Here is a 21,193-nt window from a genome sequence, read left to right as displayed (position 1 = left end):
GAGTAATTTGGATGCATTTCCTTGTGCTTAGAAAAGAAACACCTTTACTCAAAAAAGCACTTATAGTAGAGGTCACTGGGCAGTTGCTAGATTCCATGAGTAAATATTTACACAAAACATGTTTTTGTGGAATACGTTCATGAACCAAATCACAAATTCTTCCATCAAAAGGTATTTGTAAATTAGGTTATCTATACACCTGTATAATTTGTACTTTCTGTGATAATTTGAGTTTTCTAAAGGTAAGAATTTGTGGTAATATTTTAAGTGGTGGAGGTGGAGACTCCTAAGTCCTTTAGGGATGCAAACGTAACCAGAAGAATTTTTATATTGTGTTCAAACATTGGATAAAACTAAATAAGACCAGCTTTTCTAAGACATTTTTAGGATTATGCCATCCTAACACCTGTTTGTTTTAGAGAGTAAAGGTCATAGTTTTCAATTTGCATTATATATAGTCATGTGAAAATATCTGGACACCTCACTCAAATTCATGTGTAATTATTACACATTTATGAAAGTTAACAAATCCTCTACAGTAAAAAAACTTAAATATGGTATTTTTCTGTAAATTTCAGAGCACAGTTTATATTTATATATTAAATTGACCATATTGAAAAAATAAGACATAACATTAAATGTGCTATAACCTTTGCATCCGCCCAATATGTTACTTTCAGCAAACACTAACTGTTCTTTAAAATGTGCAGAAGTGTGTTCTCTGTAGAAGATGTGCACTTCTTTCAGTTAGAAAATCCACAAAAACATTTCATCTTTTTTGTTGAGCCAAACTGTTGAATACAACCGTAGTAATGGATTTTAGCTGTCTATTTGTGGAATGCCACTGCCCAAGAAACACATGGAAAATGTGATTTGTAATCGAAGAAAAGATACACATGCAGCTGATATAGATGACGTTGAAAAATGCTGTTGTATTGTTTGGCACTAAATCAGAGCCCTAAACCAATCCTTGTGGGCCTCCAGCCACTCCAGTCTTGCTTTGCCCTTGCTCCTATTACACCTGAAGGAATCAGTGACCCTTGGTTACCTGTCTCTGATTTGTTAGGAGTTAGAACAAAACAAAACTGGTCTAGGTGCTTTAGTTTCCCAAACTAACCTAATACTCTAAAGGATGATCTGGTCATTAGGGCCAAGTGTGTTGGATCACAGCAAGAACTGAAGTCTTCAGTAGGTCATTTTCCAAGAACATGGATAGGCACCCCTGATCTGCACAGCCTTTAGCTAATAAACAATTTATCACTGCAGTTACGTTATAGGTGTGATGGCCCTTGGCTTATTCAATCCAAAGAAATCCAGCAGAGATCCTCTGAGGTCTCTGTACCTGAGCCCATACAAGTAAGGCGCCAGGCCTTTGGGTAAAACCACCAGGACGTTGCACACCACTAGAGAGACCCAAAGATCAGCACCAGGGTTTAGCCGAGTGCTGTTGCTGTACAGCAGCAGCTCAATGAACAGCAGCAGCATGGGACACACCGACAGGAACAAGTGGAGGTAGTGAATGAGGAAGGTTCCTCTAGCGCGTGATGTCCGCTGTCCTCGCCACACCCCAGACTTTCTGCTCTGACAGTACAGTGCCACATAACCAGAAACCACCAGCAGTAACATGACCAGGATGGTCGTAACTGTTAGTAACATGCAGACTTGCAGGGGTCTTGAGTGGCTAACGGTTAGCGCTAGCACCAGAGGCAGAGAGCAGATGAGTTGGGTGCAAGGACCAGTAGCATGGTACCACAGGAAGACACCCACAGATGCAGAAGGAAAAACAACTGACACAGCCCAGGTAGCAGCGATAGCTCCGTAGGTTCTGGAGATGGGCCACAGTGTAGCATAGCGTAATGGTACTAATATAGCCAAACAAGTGTCCAGCACTATGGCGGTGGCACTGAAGACGCCAACGCTGTATAGCATTCCCATCAGGAAGAGTACGGTAGCACAAGTCCTGTCTGACATCAGCACAGAGGCCTCATTCATAGATGTACTTAGCAGGAAGGCAGCCACAAAGAGAAGGTCACTAAGCAATGCGTTGGCAAGGAGAAGGTAGCGCGTTTGCTGCCGCAGGTGAGCTCGGGTTAGGATACGGAACAGGATAATAGGTGTGGTCAGAAACACGGCTACAAATCCCAGGATGGGGCAGGCCTGCAGTGCCCTCATATGGCGAGGAGGTAAAAATACATGCCACTCTTGAACAAACAGCTCCATTGCAGCGTAAGAGGAGTTAACCTGTCGTCCATGATGCTCCGCCTGTCCAGAGTTGGTGTACCAGTCACCAAACATACACAGGAGTGAGAGCAAAAGATCTTCCCCAGCCATGAAGAAGGCCTGTGATCTCTCCTCAAAAAGAGCCTCCATCGCTGCTTGAATCTGCACAACCTAGTTCTCAGCCCTGACCCAAACGTGCAGGTAGATAGCCTACTCTACTCTCCACAAAATGAGAGTAGAGATGTGAACAAGGCGCCAGATGAAAGCTAGAGATATTGATTTGTCTCTGTCATGTCCGTTCATGGTTTCCGTGGAGATGGAGATGAAGGTAAACATCACTTTGCAGGTAAATGGAGTTGAGGGAACTCTCTCACTCTGCACACAGGTATAAAAACAGACAGCTTAGCTGTAACTACTTCTGTTATACAACTTAATCTACTTCGGTAGATACACTAGAGTTCGCTGACATCTTTATTAAAAAAACATTGTGATTACAAGAAGTAGGAGATATGTATATTATTTATATATATATATATATATATATATATATATATATATATATATATATATAGACATTAGTTTTGCCAGGTTCAGTGAGGGAGAATATTGTCCCTGTAAAATATTGTCACGGTACACGAATCCATTAGGAAAACAGACACACTCTTTTAAATGAACCGCTGCCTGTATTCCTGTGGTTACAGATAGAACTTTTTAAGTAGAAATTGTTTTTGTTGGCTTAATGCCAGCATCCTGCTGCTGACATACTGATGAGCATCTTATAAATGCACACTCACACTCTAAGAACGAACCCTCTGACTCCATAAGTATGAAATGTTATCTTGTATTGTTTGCTGATGAATCTCATTTCTGACACCACATTCTAAAAATCCTTTGTAGAATTAGAGGTGCTAGCATGCCTATTGAGTCAAAGAACTACTTCACCCATACATGTTAATGTTGCTCCTAATGAATGAAAGCTTGTAGGGACAGGTATGCATTACGAAGCATAGTACAAATGTTAATTCTTCCCCATATGACCTCCAAACAGAATATAACAGGGCCAGAATCCTAGCACTAAATGCTATTTTAGAGATTAGCTTGCTAACTGCTATTGTTCTGCACCCTGTTAACTTGCATTCATGCTCAGCCATGTAAGTATTTTTCTCCCTTTATGAGGCCTGGGCCTGTTGGCTCTGCGTTACCGAACTAAGACATCTCCTCCTCAGCAATAGTTGCACTGTGTCATAGATCTTACGATACCGGAGGCCATACAAGTAGGGAGCACAAGCACGTGGCAGCAGCATCAGCACAGACAAGTTCACAGTATTGAGCCACACTTGAAATTCGATGCCCGTTTTGTCAAACAGTCCCAGGTGTACTGTAAAAACCAACCCAGGTGCAAAGTACATTAGCAACATTATAGCATGTGCGAGCAGAGTTAGCCGTGCTCGTGAGTAGCGGCTACTCCATATTCCCGAGCTCTTGGTGATGGTGTAGAGACGGATGTAACAGTAGAGGATCAGCACCACGCAGACAATCACCCATGAGTTCAAGTAAATGTAAAATCCCACCTTTATGTTGTTCTCCAAGGAACCCAGAGTAATGAGAACCACACACACCTTCAGACTCTGGGGGGTGCCCTTTTCGCTGACCTCCATCACCACCAACAGAACAAGTGGGTACAGTGCAGCAACTGCCCACACAAACCCAATGAGCTTTTTCACCCGGGATGGTGGCAGAATCTGGTTGTAGCGCAGTGGCCAGCGCACCGCCAGAAATGTGTCGATGACCATCAGTGTGACTGTTAACAATGAGGAGCAGTACGTTGTCATTGTGGTGACAGTGATGACCTCACAGGCTGCATAGTGCATCTCCAAGTTTGCGGCATTGGAGGACAAATTGGCCAGGTTCAACACGAGGAAGAGTGCGTCTGACAGGAGGGTGTTGGCGAGGAGAAGGTAACGTGTTTCCTGACGGAGAGATGGGTTGCAGAGGATGCAGAAAAGGAGAAAGGGGTCAATCAGTAGCGTGACAGTCGTGAAGACAGTAGCAGGGATGAGGAAGAAATTAATTCTTGTACTCTGCATCATATTATGCCACTCCATGGAGGTCAGAGCTAAAGAAGTATAATTCATCTCTGTATGCTGATAATGTTTTACTGCCAATAATAAAAGCCTGGGATCTTCTTTGAAGCTCTTTTGAAGCTTATTTGATATGTTCTTCTTTCACACATGAGCTTCTAGGATGAACATAAACACTTCACTACCTACAAGAGAAATAAAGAACAACATTTACTGCAGTGGCCAAAAAAAAAAAATTTAACTGTTAAAATGTTTCATTGCTTTGGATCCACACTCCAGGAAATTGGATTTCAAATGGCAGGTTAATGTGCAGACTAGCTGCAGTAATTTTAAATTAAATTATTTGGAAGATCATCCCAGCTGGACAATTGGATAGGGTCGATTTCCCGGTCAGGGATTAAGCCTTGTCCTGAACTATGTTTTCTTTTCAATGGAAAATCTCTTTTTAGAAAATTATGTAGTCCAGGACTAGGCTTAACCCCTGTCTGAGGAACACCAAACATGTAAACCTCTACCAAGTGTCAGGAAATAGACCATCAGACTCTCTGAGTTAGAATTGGCTAGAAAAAAATATAAAGACAATGGTTTAAGGACAAATTGATGGCATATATTAACCTCTATCATGGTGAAGGCAAATGTGGGGGAAATAAAGCATACCATGTCATCAGTGAAACATAATTGTGTGGACATGGAAGACTGCCACTGTGACTGAATGACTCATCTCTTAATGATATGATTACTGAAAGTAGAAGTAACCAGTAAAAAACATCAAAGCCTGCATTTCATATGCTGAAGCCTGGTATCTGAAAGGAAGTGAAGATGGATATAATTTAGTACTGCAAGAGAAACACCAGCTTTGGCAATGTACCCTAACTGGCCACTTTATTATGTACACCCCCTTGCAGCTACATTCACTGTACGTTTTATCAGGTCCACTTACCAAATCGGTGCACTTTGTAGTTCTACGATCACAGACTGTTTCTCCGCATATCTTGTTAGCCCCCTTTCATCCTGTTCTTCAATGGTCACTTCACAGACCAGGTACTATTTGGGTGGTGGATCTCAGCAGTGCTGAGAATGATCCACCACCCAAATAATACCTGCTCCATGATGGTCCTGTGGGGCTCCTGAACATTGAAGAACAGGGTAAAAGGGGGCTAACAAAGTATGCAGAGAAACAGATGGACTACAGTCTGTAATTGTAGAAACACAAAGTGCACCTATATGGTAAGCGGAGCTGATAAAATGGTCAGATACAAGCAGGTGTAATTGATGAAGAGGCTGGTAGCCATGTATGATATGCAAAACATCTCCAGCCGCCAGTTTCTGCAAATGACATTTGCCTGTCCAAATGCAACTACTGCTCAACAATGCAGAGCTCTTTTACTGCCTTTGTAACCCTCTACAAATAAGTCTTACAGAGAAGACTTATTTATAGAGGTAAGACTGCATCCCACAATCTACATTCGACAAATGTTTATGTATCAGCAGTGGCAGATGTGTACATACAAAATATCAGACAGGATTACCACACTAGTGCATGACTACTATGTACATAATAAAATCCCCCAGTGGATGAGGTCTGCAGATAGAAGAAAGCATCCATGCAGAGAATTAATTCATTAAAAAGAGAATAAAAAATCATTTTAAAAACTTTAAAGCAAACTATTAGGTGCTGCGTTCATCCTTCAGCTCCTCGCGTGTTATCTTGAGTATATTTACTTTAATATTGGAGAACATGGAAAGGTGATGAATACGCATCTCCCAATATCCGCTACTGATTACAGTGCAGTTTGCAGCAAATACGGTTTTATACGTTTGGCTTAATTAGAGTCATTAATTAATTACAGTGATAAAGGGAAAATGCCCGTATGGATGCTTACATCACAGCAGGACAAATGTACAGGTATTAAGATACATTCTTAAAAATGACGGTTCTTCAAGAGTTCTTTAGCACAGAAAATAATTCTATATAAAACTATGAACACTCAAAGAATCATTTGCATGATTAAAAGGTTCTTCAGCTTGATGGAAAATGCACTGTAGACAGTTCTATATAGAACTTTTTGTCATGTAATCACAGAAGAACCCTTTTTGGTGCTATATAGAATACTGTTCAAAAAGGTTATGTACAGAACCATATAAAACACATTCTCCATCAATCTGAAGAACCTCTTCATGATGCAAAAGAACTCTTTAATCATGGAAAGGGTTCTTTGAGTGTTCATGGTTCTACATAGAACTATTTTCTTTACTAAAGAAACCTTAAGGAACCATAATTTTTAAGTGTGTACTGTTTAAAAACGGACAAAGCGGATTTAACTTTGAGAAATATGCTATATAGATTTAATAAACACTTCTACTATTCATAATAATTTTATTTATAACAAGCTTCTCAAACTCTGTTATTATCGCTTCCCAGCTTCCTATTGCTTTCCTACTCACTAAACAAGCAGGTTCTGCAGGAAAGGAAATGGTTATAAATATAACCGTGATATCTAAAATAACCGTCTCAACGGTTCTTCACGATCATGGAGCACCCGTTGGTGCGTTAAAGAAACTGAGATAACATTTTATGGTAACTATTTTGTTATAAACAATAATATTCTTCTTAACTCAACAGTTGCCGTGTTATCTCCATCTAATCATAAGTAAATATACAGCCTGCCTCACTGCTCGGAATGCAGTACACATGTAGATCTTCAGCACACAAAGGCCTGGATGTCTCGGCTGAAATGCTTAAACTCGGATTTTAAAGGTTCCTCACGGAGCCGAAACTCATTCAGAGACAGAGTGGAGGGAGATGCTGCTCTGAGGCTCCGGCGCTTTTCAGCACACAGAGCCGACACAGTGCTCGAGGCCGGTTAGTGTGGTGTTTGGTTCATGTATCCTCAGGTGAAAGCGTACTACGTTTTTATACCTTATTTATATGTTCAGGTTCAGATATAACTTACACACGGCTGAATACACGCTCTCCTCGCACTTTACAGCACCATTAAATCTATTCTGTGTCTCCGAGGAGAAGGAGCCCCACGTTTGTGGACAAACCGTCGACCCACTCGAAGCGACACTCACTCACTTACCTTTGACTCCTCACAGGAGGCCGGTGAGCTAATCCGCTCCTCAGTCCGTCACGCCGAGACGGCTGCGAGTGGTTTTCCCGCGATAACAGCTTTTATTGACGCGCGCAGCAGCACGCGGGCCTCAACCTCTCCAGCTCCTCCGTGACTACCGCCCGGATTACAGCCGCTCTCATTCACAAACAGCTCCGAACAGCTGAGAAGCTGCTCACACCGCGGAGCAGAGACCCCTTCACCGGCGGAGACCACTGACCCGCACACGGTGAGAGTAATTCAGCATACGGTCTCTAAACCCTCCACACTGAAGATTACAGCACCTGCTCAGCGTCCATTTGCCTATAAAGTTTCTGTGGACGTGAACGCCGCCTATTTTACGCAGGAGGTGATCCATTACCACCAGCTTGTCCTTCACCAGGTTCCTGTTTTTTTTTTTTTGGTTTATACCTGATTTACATACAACCACAAAAAGGCTGTAAAAAACATAGACAGCAGAGACTCACTGCACAGCTTTTATTTGGAAAATAATTTCCTGATGCAGGGTGTCTGAAGATGACGGTGCTGATTTTTTTTTTTTTTTTAAATTGATGCAGATATTAATAACAGTTATAATACAGTACTGCATCACTATTACACTAAATGGGTAAATTAACAGTAGCAAAAAAACGAATATAACGAATATTTGTTTCTAATATATAGAAGCGAAAATAAAACGAAATTCAAACAAACAGAAAATAGATAACTACATATGATAATCGGACATCGGACTTTGGGGGAATTAAAGTATAGTGCAACGCTTCAGATATCTGAGAAAAGTACTGCTTAAGTAATCCAATATTTTATTTCTATTTCAAAAAACAACATTTTAGGAATTGAATTAGAAAATGTTTTTCTAAATAAAATGCTTTGCGAATAAAATTCAACAACAGTATTAGAATTTATATAAAAACAAGTGTTATGTCATGCAAAACTAATTAGTGAAGTCATGCAAAATTATTTGCCTTTTTCATTTGAATCTTATTATTTACATCAAACAAAGTGTCATGACGTGCCATAACGTGACGACAGTATACCCGCATAAATGACCCGCACTGCAAAATAATACCATTCTTGACTCTACAAATAGAAAATCTGTGAAAACATTTGCGAATCACTAGGAGTGTATTTTTGTTTTGTCCATTATATTCATTTAGTTCTTGGCATTGTTTAGACAACACTTGCTAAAGTAAATAAATGAAAAAAAAAATACAGAACTGACACATTAAACCACTGATTCACACCCTGATTTCCCCAGTTATGTCCATCTGCAGAGCCACAGTACCGCAGCTTTAGCCCCCCACACTTTCAGACCCTCACTCTCAGCTCCTGTGCTTGTTTAAAAACCGCAGCCGCACTTTCAGCTCTCAGGAGTGCACCCATTGTCCATTTTATCAGCTTCATTTGCCATACAGGTGCACTTCGTAGTTCTACAATTACAGACTGTAGTCCAACTGTTTCTCTGCATACTATTGCACTATTTGGGTGGTGGATCATTCTCAGCACTGCAGTAACACTGACGTGGTTGTGGTGTGTTAGTGTGTGTTGTGCTGGTACGAGTGGATCAGACACAGCAGTGCTGCTGGAGTTTTTAAACACCTCAGTGTCACTGCTGGACTTAAGTGCTGAGAATGATCCTTCACCCAAATCGTCCTGTGGTGGTCCTTTGAAGAACAGGGTGAAAGGGGGCTGACAAAGTATGCTGGGAAGCAGATGGTTTATAGTCTGTAATTATAGAAATACACAGTGCACAAGGTAAGTGGAGCTAAAAAAAATAGGCAATAAGTGTAGAAACAAGGTGTTCCTAATAAAGTGCTTGGTGAGTGTGTATTTCAGCACTACAGGCTTCCGTTAAACATGTAAATGAGCAGTGCTGTTAAACACGTACGACTCATTTACACAATAGTGCATCGAATAGAAAGCCATTTATATTCAGTCACCAGCTGTATGACTTCTTGTACTTTATATCCGGGTCTAAGGGTGAGGTACTGCGGCTCTGCAGTGTCCGAAACTGAAGGCAGCTGTCTTGATGTCTTGCTGCCTATGCTGTCTTATATATCAGTGCCTTAGAAGTCAGCGCTGTCCACTTTGTCAGTTCTGGTGTTTTCTGATATTTTTTTCTAACTGCATCGGCACAGACTCAAAGGTTTACGGAATATGTAAGACAGTGAAGGACACCTTTATGCTGCCTTCAAAAAGGGGCCGAATAGAGGAACCTCAGCAGGCAGTGTTTTACACAAATATTCAGTTCAAACATGACTGGGTGCCTTCCTGCCTCAGAATACTATATGGGTAGGCAGCGTTTATTAATTTCCGGACACAGCCGATTTCTCTGCTCCTTCTCTTTCTGGAGAAACTTTATGCAGATCACATTGCTGATGTGTGGCACAGTAGCTGATTGCATCACTCCACACACAAGTCACACATTTGAATGCGCACAAGTGGGAGATATAACGGTTGATAAATAATGTATTTAAAGTGTGAGAAATCAATTTTTTTAAGCTAAGAAACAATATTAGGCAGCTTTGGGGCTCATAACTGACCTACAGCTCTGCACACACTTTCCCTTTCACCTCAACCTGCGTGTGTTTAGCGACGTGCACCCAAAGTGGCCTGCAGGCGGCAAGGGAAGCGATTCGGCTCACTCTAAAGCTAACTGAAAATACACTGTTGACGTGAACAGTGCAGCTACTGCAGTTTGGAATCTTAATTCAAACGTGGCAGATAAAATGTATGAAATAATTCTATGATAATGCAACTTCTCTACAACTAATTAGCATGAAGCTGTAAAAAGCATTTCATCTGGTTCCTATTAACACCACTGTGAAGACATCTGACTTGGCAACTTTTCTCTGGAGCTCAACACATCAAACTATTCTGATTCTATTCTGACACCAAATTTAATTTTCTATATGTTTTGAAAAACCATTTAATTTATGCCAAACAAACGCCTTATATTTGATACATGATCATTTTAGACAGATAATGAAGAGATTACTACAAATAAAAAAAGTACAGTGTTATTTATCATTTAACACATTTTTGGTGTTCACAGACAACTTGAACTAGTGCATAAAACATCTTGAAATACAACAGCAATTATTAAGTGATTCCAACCTTTTAAACACTAATAAAATGAGAAAATTAACAGTTTGGTGCCGATATTTTCTTATGACTCTCTTCTTTGTTTTGTCTTCTTATTGTAACCAGTGTTCTGACCTTTGTCCCAATCTTCCTCCTCCTCCTCCATCTCCTCCTCCACCCCATCAACATCATCATTGCCGTGCTCCTGCTTTCTCTCTTCCTCCTGCTCTCTCGCCATGAGTTTCCGGAACACGTCAAACTCCTCCTGAGTCGCCATGGCGATCCTGCTGAGGTATGTTTCGTCAGAGACAAGCAGAAAGTCTTTGAGTCGAGGGTTAAGGATCAGCGTCTGGCCCTTCTTGTCAGGCGTTTGGTAGAGTCCTCTGCGCTCCAGGAAACTATGGCGACACTGCAGCTCCTCCATAGAAAGCCGGAAAAGCTTAGCCTTCACCATCTCGGCCTGCCGGCAGCCCATGCGGAAATATGCATACTGCAATGAGATAAGAGATAGCAGAGGATAGCAATAATCATAATGAAATACAAAACATAAGTCAACAATCCTGCAGCTCAGAGCTGTATTTGTGTGTTTTTCCATTTTCCCCAGAGACACTTTTGCATAGAAATAAACATATGAAAACGTTTTCTTAGCTAGTACTAGGCTGGTCCGCTAAGTTAGCTAACAGGCTAAAAGATCACAAATATGCTAAACAACTCCATCATTAATATCACAGACTTGAGTTAAAGTACATACTATATGATTCACTGTAAAACTGCAGCATAAAAGACTAAAGAATGTCACTTGAGTGGGTTACATGCTTTAAATGTCTGTGTTTTAGTCATACCTGCCTCAAATAGCATCAAATCCAGGCTGAATCTCAGACAGCTCTGTACTCCTTAGGTGTGCTATGCAAGTTTGAAAATTCTAGCTTCTTCAGCCAAAGAGTGCACTATTTGTCGAGTATGGATGTGGCTGAATCCCAAATGACCATTCTTGAGCTATTTTATGCACTGCTGGGGAGCAGAAGACAGTATTTATATTTCTACGTAGTGCACTGTGTATAGAGCAGGGAGCCATTAAAGATTTAGCCCAGGTGTGGGAAATGGGGCGCAGTTAGCTTGGTGCTAAATAAGACTGGAAATTGCATAGAGGCGCTAATGAAGATTAACATTGTCATTGCAGCGGTAATTTGGTGACCGGAAAGTACTTATGCGAAGGTTTTTTGCATTAAACAGTGCTATGCTATGATATGTTCATTATTATATGACAAAAAATGAAAAGGTTTATGAAATGACCACAATATATGGTGATGGGTCACCAAACCTTCCTCTTTCTCCTCATTCAGCAGTCCATAGCTGCTTGGCAAAAATACCATAGTTTAAAGGAACTACATTTCCTTCTGGAATACTTGTCTACATTGCTTATTTTTAATAATTTTAGGCACTCCACTTCACATCGTGCCTAAGAGCACCCTTCGCCATGATAAAATCGCAGTAAAACATGACCTCTTGTGCCTTATTGCTCAAGTAATTATTGTTTGAATAGGAGATTTTTTATTATAATTTGCATTTAATGAAAAATTATTGCTGTTCATACAGTCTTTACTTTTTGTCCATGCAGAATCTAAACACACAGGATGTAAATCAGATATAAACTGATTTAATATGTAACTAGTTACATAATTATCTAACTTTGCATTTACATTTAAGTAATTATGTAACGGAAAGTTAATGTATATCAAAATGACTTCTAAGGGTCGTGATGACCTTCGTATTGGAAACATGGACCTTCAACCTTAGCAGAAAGTTAAACAAAGTAGAAGAACTCCACATACTTGAAACATGTACTCCAGACGTGTGTGCTCTTCCTGCACAACGTGAGGGGAGTCTCGGAGGATGTCAGTCACTTGCTGAGTCGTGAACTGGCACTTTTCTCGTAGGAGCCGAGACACACCGCTCACTCTCTTCACAGGTAGAGTCAGGATCTGAGGGTAGTGGCTTATCACCCTCTGTAGACTGCCTGATGACAGAACACCAGAGTTTAGAAGCTGCTTAAGCAACAGAATAAAACGAAGACCCAAACACTGTATCAAATATCTGTTTAACACCGGCAATGACATACCCTTCTTGCGAAATGTACTAATGCATCAATGCTTCTGTTGTTAAAGGTTATCCAACAGTTAGTTCCAACAACAGAACTCTTTACAATCAGACTCTATCAGTGTTACATCTGATAGCATGTTTATTTGACTATATTTGACTGTACTCATATCATTCCCCTGACCGCGGGTCACTAGTCAACACCAGCAACAATAACCATTTTTGTTGGAAGAACTTGCAAGTATTAAAAACATATATTTGAAACAAAGTTCAGAGCTTTTTGTTGTCTGCTGTCCAGTTAGATGTATACCACTTTGTTTTTAAGGCAGCGGACATATAGATAGCAATGGCCGGACGTTTGGGATTAGCCTGACATGGACACCTGACTGATAAGGACAAATTGTGGACCAGCTGTTACTGAAGCTTGAATGACTAATATTTTCCACATTCCAGCAGTGTCTGACAGTCACAAGGCACAAGTGTATGTGACGCACATATGAGACTTTATTTTTTTAATTTTCTGTTCCACCTTAAATGGTACAGTAGTTACATTCAGGTGCCTGTACAGGTTGCTGCTTCATTTAAGCTGGAATGGAAAATTCAAACAAAAAGCTGACTAATAATCCAACATTAACCTTAAAGAATTAAGACATGAAACAACACTGAGCACCATTTTGCCCAGCCTGTGGGACCAGAAAGCAAAACTGACCAAGGTTTATCTATATATTGCTCTGTTCTATTTTTACTGTTTTACACAATATTTGTAGAATTCCTTTGGCTGTTAAAATTGTTCTTATTCTTAGGTTTACTTAAGCGTCTAAATGTTTTTATTTGAATATATGCGCACACACACCCGCAGTGATATATATACACACGTTGTCAGGAATTTTAATTATACCGTGATATAAATGTTTGGCCATACTGCCCACTACAATTTTGTTGTGCATTTTTTTTACTTTGCAAAATTGTATAAAGAAGCAGAAACATTTAAGGTTGTGCGCTTGTGCCTGGGACCAAATTACAGCCATGATGTTAACATACTCACGTTCTATTACTTAAATTGTTAATTATGAGAAACAGCTTAGAATAAAGCAAACATTGTTGTTCCGTGGGCACTGGTGTTCAGTGTAATGATACAGGTATAGTTTAAAAAAAAAAACAACAACAAAAAAAATACAACCCTGCTAGAAAGCTTTCCAAATCAGAGTGTGTTACCTGGGATTCACCCTGTTGCCATCATTTTACTTTCATATCAATCGCAATATACAAATGTACATGATGTGTTCAGAAAGGAAATTAAGAGCCATGAGAGTGTTTTATATTGAAATTTCTTGGCATTTGGTAGTCTCGCATGGCCAGACATGATGTTGTAACATCTAGGGGCAACAAAGAGAGATTTTGGGCCAAATGTAAATGGGAACGTAGATTTATTAAGGTGGGAGCAAGCTTGAGTTTAAAACTTCTGAACCAGTCCAATGCTTTGTAAAAGTTGGAGCTCAAAGTAGGGGATGATGGTGTGCTCATCAATATTGTCTGACAAATGTTAGCGCAGGGATGTAACTAAAGCTAGCATAGCTGAAAAGTCCCTCTAAAAACTCCAAATAAGCATATAGATGTATGTCGCGTGAGCGGACAATACATTATAAAAATAAACGTTGCCTCCTGTGAGAGAAAACCAGCTAGCTAACGATAGTGTTTCACGGGCTAGATTGTTTTGCTTGTGTTATCCATTGTACTCCAGACATCAAGAGTGCTAGAAGACTCTGGGGGTTGGTTTTATAGGGGGCACACCTTTGTTAGAGGATGATTTTGCCACAATCCAGAACCAAAAGCTCAACAAGTTGTCCCCAGATGTGTATTAACATTACAAGTCGGCGTCTGGCTTGCAAGACTAAGCATGAACACTCCCATCAAGATGATGAAGAGCTGCAAAATGAAGAGCTTTTTAAGGATTTTACAAAATGTAACAGATATACTCAGTGTCATTTAAGAGGTCATTTAAAGTTTTAGCATAAATCTGTCTAGCATTATTACACAAGCAATAGTTTTTCCTCAACACATTTTTTCTACATTTTTTGGAATTTTTAAAAAATGTTTCTTTTGTTAGTTTTCCCCCCCCATTGATTTAGTGGGGCAGAGAGCTGCTTCTGTTTTCTTGTTTTCGTGTTTACTTTTCTTGTAATGCTCTTGTGGAGGGCACCCAATCCTGGTTCTGGAGATCTATCGTCCTGCAGTTTTGCTCCATCTTTACTCTACCACACCTAATCCAGGTAATCTGAAAGCATCTGAACATCAGTGCCAGGTGTACTGGATGTGAACTCACCAGGATGGTAGATCTCTAGGAACAGGATTGGGCACCACTGGCTCTTGCGCAGTGACAAGCATTAAAACAGTTCAACAGCATTATGTCCTGAGGTTACTGTATGAATTATGCATTAGTATTGAAATGTATTCACATCTTTAGCATAAGATTAGAATAATGCAAACCCAATATTTTGCATAAAAGAATCAGTTTGAAAGATTGAAAGCTCAGCATTCTGGCTGAGCTAGCTTCAGCTACTTGCGTCTCTACACATGAGATGGAGGAGGGTGAAGTTCACGTGCCCAGCCGCAGTGGAAAGCAATAATGTACAGTCAACTTTCAAATGAGCATGGAGTATGAATACAGTTCTATGGTATAAAGTTACATCCTTTCCGCCACTATAACATTTATTACCATAAGACAGAACAGTAGCAGAAATGCTGAACAGTGCTGAATGGACTAATAGGACAGTATCTGACCATGAAAAAGCCAAGCGTAAACACAAACAAGATGCACAGGAGTGGGACTGCTGTCTATTCATTCAGACCGCTTCAAGAGGTGATCTGAGACACACTGATGATCAAGTGTAAACATTTGTATGTAATCTTTACTCCTACAGCTTCTACGTCATTAGTGAAAATCACATTTGAAAAAATGTGCATACAACAGCTCATGTCACCTTTTTAACAACATAAGCGTCATAAAAACTGCAGTTGATTTTCCCTTTACTTCTTATAAAATGCCTAACAGCATGGAACAAAGTTTCTGGCACAGCATTTTTTACAGATGATTCTGGAAAAGAATTTTTTGGATTTGCATGTAAGGGAAAAAAGCAGCACTCATGCAAAATAAGACTTCAGTCTGTCTAACACAGATGTTTTTGTGTTCAGATATAAATAAAATGTGGTTAAACCTTATCTGGATGCATGACACACAGACTTTGTAAAAGCATTCAGCATGTTCTTACCCCCTGGGTATTTTTGTGCTCTATGACACTATAGAAGCACCAGTCTCAAAATAAAATAAACACAAATCATTTCAAACTCTTAAAACTAGAAAAAATTTGGAATTTTAAGGTCACCTCACCTTCAAGTAGGCCAAGTTTCCTCAGATTTGCAATCCGCTGCTGTAACTGAGACTCTTTAACAGCATATAGCTCTGGACACTTCTCCAAGATCTTCACCACGCTGGTGGGGTTTAAGCCAAGGGCGAAGAGACCTACCAGTATAGGTGCATCATGTTTGCATCTGTTTTTCTTTGCACCATCATACACCATCTCAGCCTGGGTCTCTGAGAAGCCCATTTCGGCCAATGATCGCATCGTTAACTCTTTTCCGGGATGCTTTATGAACGGAGGAGGCAACGGAGTGGAACACAGCGCTCGACAAAGGCCCGCTAATGCTGCTGTGTCTGACTCTTTGGCAGGAACTGTGGATGGTCTGCAGAGAGGGCCATTCCTCCAAGTCCATCGTAGAATCTGCCACGAAAGATAATGGGGGAAAAAATAAATAAATAAAACACTTACCAAAAAAAATGCAAAAATGCTTTATTAAGCCCTGTTCATACTGCAGCCAATTCAGTTTTTCAAATCCAGTCTTTAGGACTCACTGTCCGCAGTGTTATTTTGCAAGTGATCAAATCAGTTTATTATCTTGGTTACCTACATTGCTTTCCATTATTAAAATATTGCAAGACCTGGACAAGTGTATGACCTCAATAAATGGGAATGGTCAATTCACTGAACTGATTCTCTCTCACTTTCCTCTTGCCAAGAAATCAAACATTCAATTCAACCTATTCATTTTTGGTCCCTGTCAGGGAGGGGAACCCCATGATTAGTCAAATTACTGCTTTCATAGTAAGCTTCAGGTCATTGCCCATCTGCGTTGTGAAGTTCCATCCAAGGGGTTTTGAAGCATTTGGCTGATTCTGAGCAGATAATATAGTCCTGTACACGTCAGAATTCATGGTTCTGCTTTTGTCAGTCACATCATAAGTAAATACAAGGGAAGCAGATCTATTGGCAGCCAAACATGTCCTCGCCATAACACTACCTTCACTATGTTTGACAGATGAGGTATCCTTTGGAACATGAGCAGTTCCTTCCTTCTCCACATTCTTCTCTTCCCATTATTCTAGTACAAGTTGATCTTTGTTTCATCTTTCCATACGTTGTTATTTCAAAGCTGTGCAGGCTTTTTTAGATGTTTTTGGCAAGATCTGGTCTTCGTGTTTTTGAGGCTTAACAATGGTTTACATCTTGTGGTAAAACCTCTGTATTTACTCTGGTCAAGTTTTCTCTTGATTGTTGACTTTGATACAGATTCACCTACCTCCTGAAGGGTATTCTTGATCTGGCCAACTGTTGTGAAGGAGTTTTTCTTCACGAGGGAAAGAATTCCTCATCCACCACAATTGTTTTCTGTGGTCTTCTGGGCCTTTTGGTGTTTCTGAACTCACCAGCGCATTCTTTCTTTAAATAGTATAAAATAGTTGATTTGGCTGCACCTAATGTTTTTGCTATCTCTCTGAGGGGCTTGTCCTGATTTTTCAGCCTAATGACTGCTTGCATCATTGGCAGTGAAGCTCTTCGGACTTCATCTTGAGAGTTGATAGAAATACTACACTTGAAATCATCTCTAGACCTTTTAGCTGCTTACTTGTAAGTGAAATAATGAAAAGATAACACACCTGGCTATGAAACAGCTTGAGCAGCCAATTGTCTAATTACTTTTGAGCCCCTAAAAATGGGGGTTAAGTGGTTGCTTGGATGTAGATAGCCTGAAATTAAAGCTGAAAGTCTGCACTTTGAGCTCATATTATTTAGAGTATGTAATATTATTGTAACAGACAGCTAAAATAACAATAACTTTGTTTATTTATGGACCCAACTGCATACAGCAAATAACACAAAAGTAACATACAAAACAAATAAACAAACAAACAAACAAACAAAAGAACTGTTTATGCCATATCATTTAAAGGTCCCATATCATGGAGAAATAGAATTTTCCTCATTAAAAAAAAAAGTTTGATGTAGTATGTACGCATACTATAAGCTATTCAGGCTTTTATTTTGACAGGGTGAAACCGCTGTTTAAGGGTTAAGGGGAAGTCCAATGATTTTTCAAAACTTCTACATAATTAAATGGCTAACATGTCAACAAAATCATTCAGAGTGGTTTAAAATCTTCATTGTAGAGTTTTAAACCACTAAGTCACAGTTGTTCACAGTGGTGGTGATAGGAACCAGATGTCTGAAGTGTTTAATGCCTTCAATCGTACAGAAAGTTATTAGATGAAATGGTCAGCCCGATATCTGAGACCCTGTTTTTGGTAGTTTTTTTGTTGATGGCCTAAAATGTTTTTTTTTTAATCAACTTATTTTAATCTATTCTTGGTGGATCTTTTATTTTATCAACATCAACTTTTCATAAACTCAGAAGACACATGTGGGTTCCCTGGTGGTTTTGGATATATTTACATGGCAAGTCGTGATGACTAAATGATACAGTCGCTAGTTGAATTACAGATCTCTTTAATGCAATTAGATATCAACATATATCGTTTTACTAGTAACAATAAATATTACAGATCTCCATTATGAAAACGTCACTCGTTGATAGATAAATATGACTAATCAAGTTGGTGTTCTGACTATTTAGAAATTCAATTTTAGAAAAAAAAAAAACTGATTTCTTACTAGTCAGAATTCGTATTCAACATATGGTAATTTGTAGAAGACAACACTCCTCTTTTCTCTGTCACATGCTTAGTGCAGATCCCTTAGGCTTCATTCCAGTATAAAAGTCATGGTATATGGCAGGTTACTACTATGAGGTTTGCTGAATGAAATTATAACAATGGCCGCTCACTGTGTAGCTTTACAGCCCTGTTATCCCACCTGCAGTCAGTCTATGTTTGCACTCAGAAACTCTGATGTTTGCACAACGCACACGTCCAGTGTATGAGGCAAATCTCTCAGCAGCATTTACCTGCATTTGGCAGGAGGCGAGAGACTTTCATGTTGATCTATTAATTGACACAATTATGTATTTTTCATGGCTTGCATAACTGTACACCTGCTAATGTATTTATTTGGTTACATTCTGATCAATCTTTTAAGTTTTTAATTCGGTAGATTTCAATCGGAACTACGTCAGAAAAAAGGACTTTGAATAGGCCTAGTTTTCACTTAAACTGGAGGGAGAAAAGCAACCTATACGCAATAATTGGGTTCAAAATTAACCAGCTGTTTATTTGTTAAAGACAGATGGATATGTCTACTTGATATTAGGACTAGTAAAATTCCACAGTCGATATCTGGAATCATAGTTTTTACTAATAGAAACTGCATTGCAGATCTCTCGAATTTGAGTTTTTACTTGTAAAAACAGAGATACAACTTGTATTGCTGGTGTCATTTTAGGCTAAAACGGCTTGACATATATTTGCATGGTGGACATCGGTACCCCTGGTTCCTATCACCACGACTGTAATATGAGTCGGTAGGTTTCTCTATAAATGATATTTCACATCGAATCACTCGGAATGACTTTGTTTCTCAGTCAGTGAATTACGCAAAGAATTTGAAAAATCGCCCTTCAAAAGGTTCTTTACAGTCTGGCTAGTTAGTCACATAGATAACAGGACAACAATCTTCTCCAACAGGATACAGAGCCTGTAATAAGCTGAACTCAGCCTTATATGAACCCAGCGGTAAAGTCGGGGGTCCTGTTTCTCTCCTCATACAGAGTCACAGCTCTGCGAAACCGCGCTCGCTCTCTAACCTGAGATAAACTAAAACTAATATCTTACTCTCTGTTCAGCTGTGCATGACCATATGCGACTGACCCCGCAGTGAGGAGAGCCCAACACAGAGTACAGACACTGATAAAACACGTCTAAACTCACCCGTAACGTTACCCCACAGGCCTGAGCAGTCATGTTCGTCCGACGTCAAAATGTTCCCCGGAATACATCAACGTTATCATAATGGTTCCTATCACAAGCACGGTGTTGCCCTTGAAGAATTTCACTGATTTCTCGAAATTACTGTATAATTAAATGGTCAATATGTAAACAAAGTGATTCAGATTATTAAGCATTGATGTAAAATGCTCCGTTTCAGAGAAACTCACAATTGGGTCACGATGTTATAGGAACCAGACTGTCCTGATTCCTGAGATATTGTTCAATGTTAGTTCTGAGACAGGATTTTGGCCTAACATATATTTTTAAAATCCCTTCATAGCGGTACTTACACGGTGTTGTAAGGCAAAACAGCCCCCACTAAACTAAAGAGACCACCTGTTGTAGTTTTGAAAGTGAAATGTTTTCCCGTTCCTGCTTCATATAGGATTTCAGTTGCTAAACAGTTCAGGGTCTGCTTTGTTGTATTTTTAGTTTCATAATGCACCATTTTTTTAAATAGGTGGCAAGTCAAAAAAAACAGTGTCTGGAAGACAGCTTATGTCACTCCAAAACCTGTATATATCACGGATGCTGGCTTTTTAACTGTGCTCTGATAACAAGCCAGATGGTCCCTCTCTTCTTTAGCCCGAAGGACACAGTGTCCATGATTTCCAAAAAGAATGTAAAATTTTGATTTGTCAGACCACAGGGCACTTTTCCACTTCACCTCAGTCCATCTTAAATGAGCGCGGGCCCAGAGAAGGTGGCAGCATTTCTGGATCTTGTTCATATATGGTTTGTTCTTTGCATGATAGAGTTTTAACTTGCATTTGTGGATGCAGCAACAAACTGTGCTCACAGACAGTGGTTTTTGGAAGTGTTTCTGAGCCCATGCAGTGATTTCCACTACAGAATCATGTCTGTTTTTAATGCAGTGCTGCCTGAGGGCCTGAAGATCATGACCAGCCAATATTGGTTATCAGCCTTGTCCTTTGCCTACAGAGATTTCTCCGGATTCTCTGAATCCTTTAATGATATTATGTACCGTAGATGATGAAAACCCATATGTTCTTTGCTATTTTACATTCAGAAATGTTATTCTTGTATTGTTGCACTGTTTGCCCGTACAGTCTTACAGAGTGGTGAACCCCTCCTCATCTTTACTTCTGAAAGCCTCATCCTCAATGGGATGTTTTTTTTTTTGTACCCAATCATGTTACTGACCTGTTGCCAGTTAGCCTGGTTAGTTGCAAGATGTTCCACCAGGTGTTTTTTTAGCCTTACACAAATTTATCAGCCTTTCGTTGCTCCTGTCCCAACTTTTTTGAAAGGTGTTGCTGGCATAAAATTCAAGATAGGCATGTATTTTTCAAAAAACAATA

At 39.8% G+C, this 21,193-nt stretch overlaps 3 protein-coding genes across 3 annotated transcripts; all 3 read right to left on the bottom strand.

Annotated features, from left to right (window-relative positions):
- Positions 1 to 701: 701 nt before the first annotated feature.
- On the bottom strand, positions 702 to 3,883 carry LOC118797107 (probable G-protein coupled receptor 148). Its single transcript, XM_036556335.1, has 2 exons — positions 3,840 to 3,883; positions 702 to 2,595 (listed from the first exon to the last, which is right to left on the bottom strand). Exon 2 carries the CDS (start codon positions 2,368 to 2,370, stop codon positions 1,267 to 1,269), a length of 1,104 nt encoding a protein of 367 aa, XP_036412228.1. The 5' UTR covers positions 2,371 to 2,595; positions 3,840 to 3,883; the 3' UTR covers positions 702 to 1,266.
- Positions 2,828 to 4,355, bottom strand: LOC118797108 (probable G-protein coupled receptor 148; the record flags this gene model as incomplete). The annotated part of the gene is made up of 1 exon (XM_036556338.1): positions 2,828 to 4,355. A coding segment is annotated over one exon (966 nt), but the record flags the coding sequence as incomplete, so codon positions are not given.
- A 6,011-nt stretch (positions 4,356 to 10,366) lies between these two features.
- mterf4 (mitochondrial transcription termination factor 4) lies at positions 10,367 to 19,871 on the bottom strand. Its single transcript, XM_036556539.1, has 4 exons — positions 19,812 to 19,871; positions 15,984 to 16,374; positions 12,331 to 12,515; positions 10,367 to 10,988 (listed from the first exon to the last, which is right to left on the bottom strand). The coding sequence occupies exons 1-4, from the start codon at positions 19,842 to 19,844 to the stop codon at positions 10,584 to 10,586; spliced, it is 1,014 nt and encodes a 337-aa protein (XP_036412432.1). The 5' UTR covers positions 19,845 to 19,871; the 3' UTR covers positions 10,367 to 10,583.
- Positions 19,872 to 21,193: the final 1,322 nt, after the last annotated feature.

The sequence above is a fragment of the Colossoma macropomum genome, unplaced genomic scaffold, assembly GCF_904425465.1.
Source record: "Colossoma macropomum unplaced genomic scaffold, Colossoma_macropomum, whole genome shotgun sequence".
Taxonomy (NCBI): domain Eukaryota; kingdom Metazoa; phylum Chordata; class Actinopteri; order Characiformes; family Serrasalmidae; genus Colossoma; species Colossoma macropomum.
This window is presented reverse-complemented; position numbering and strand designations above follow the sequence as displayed.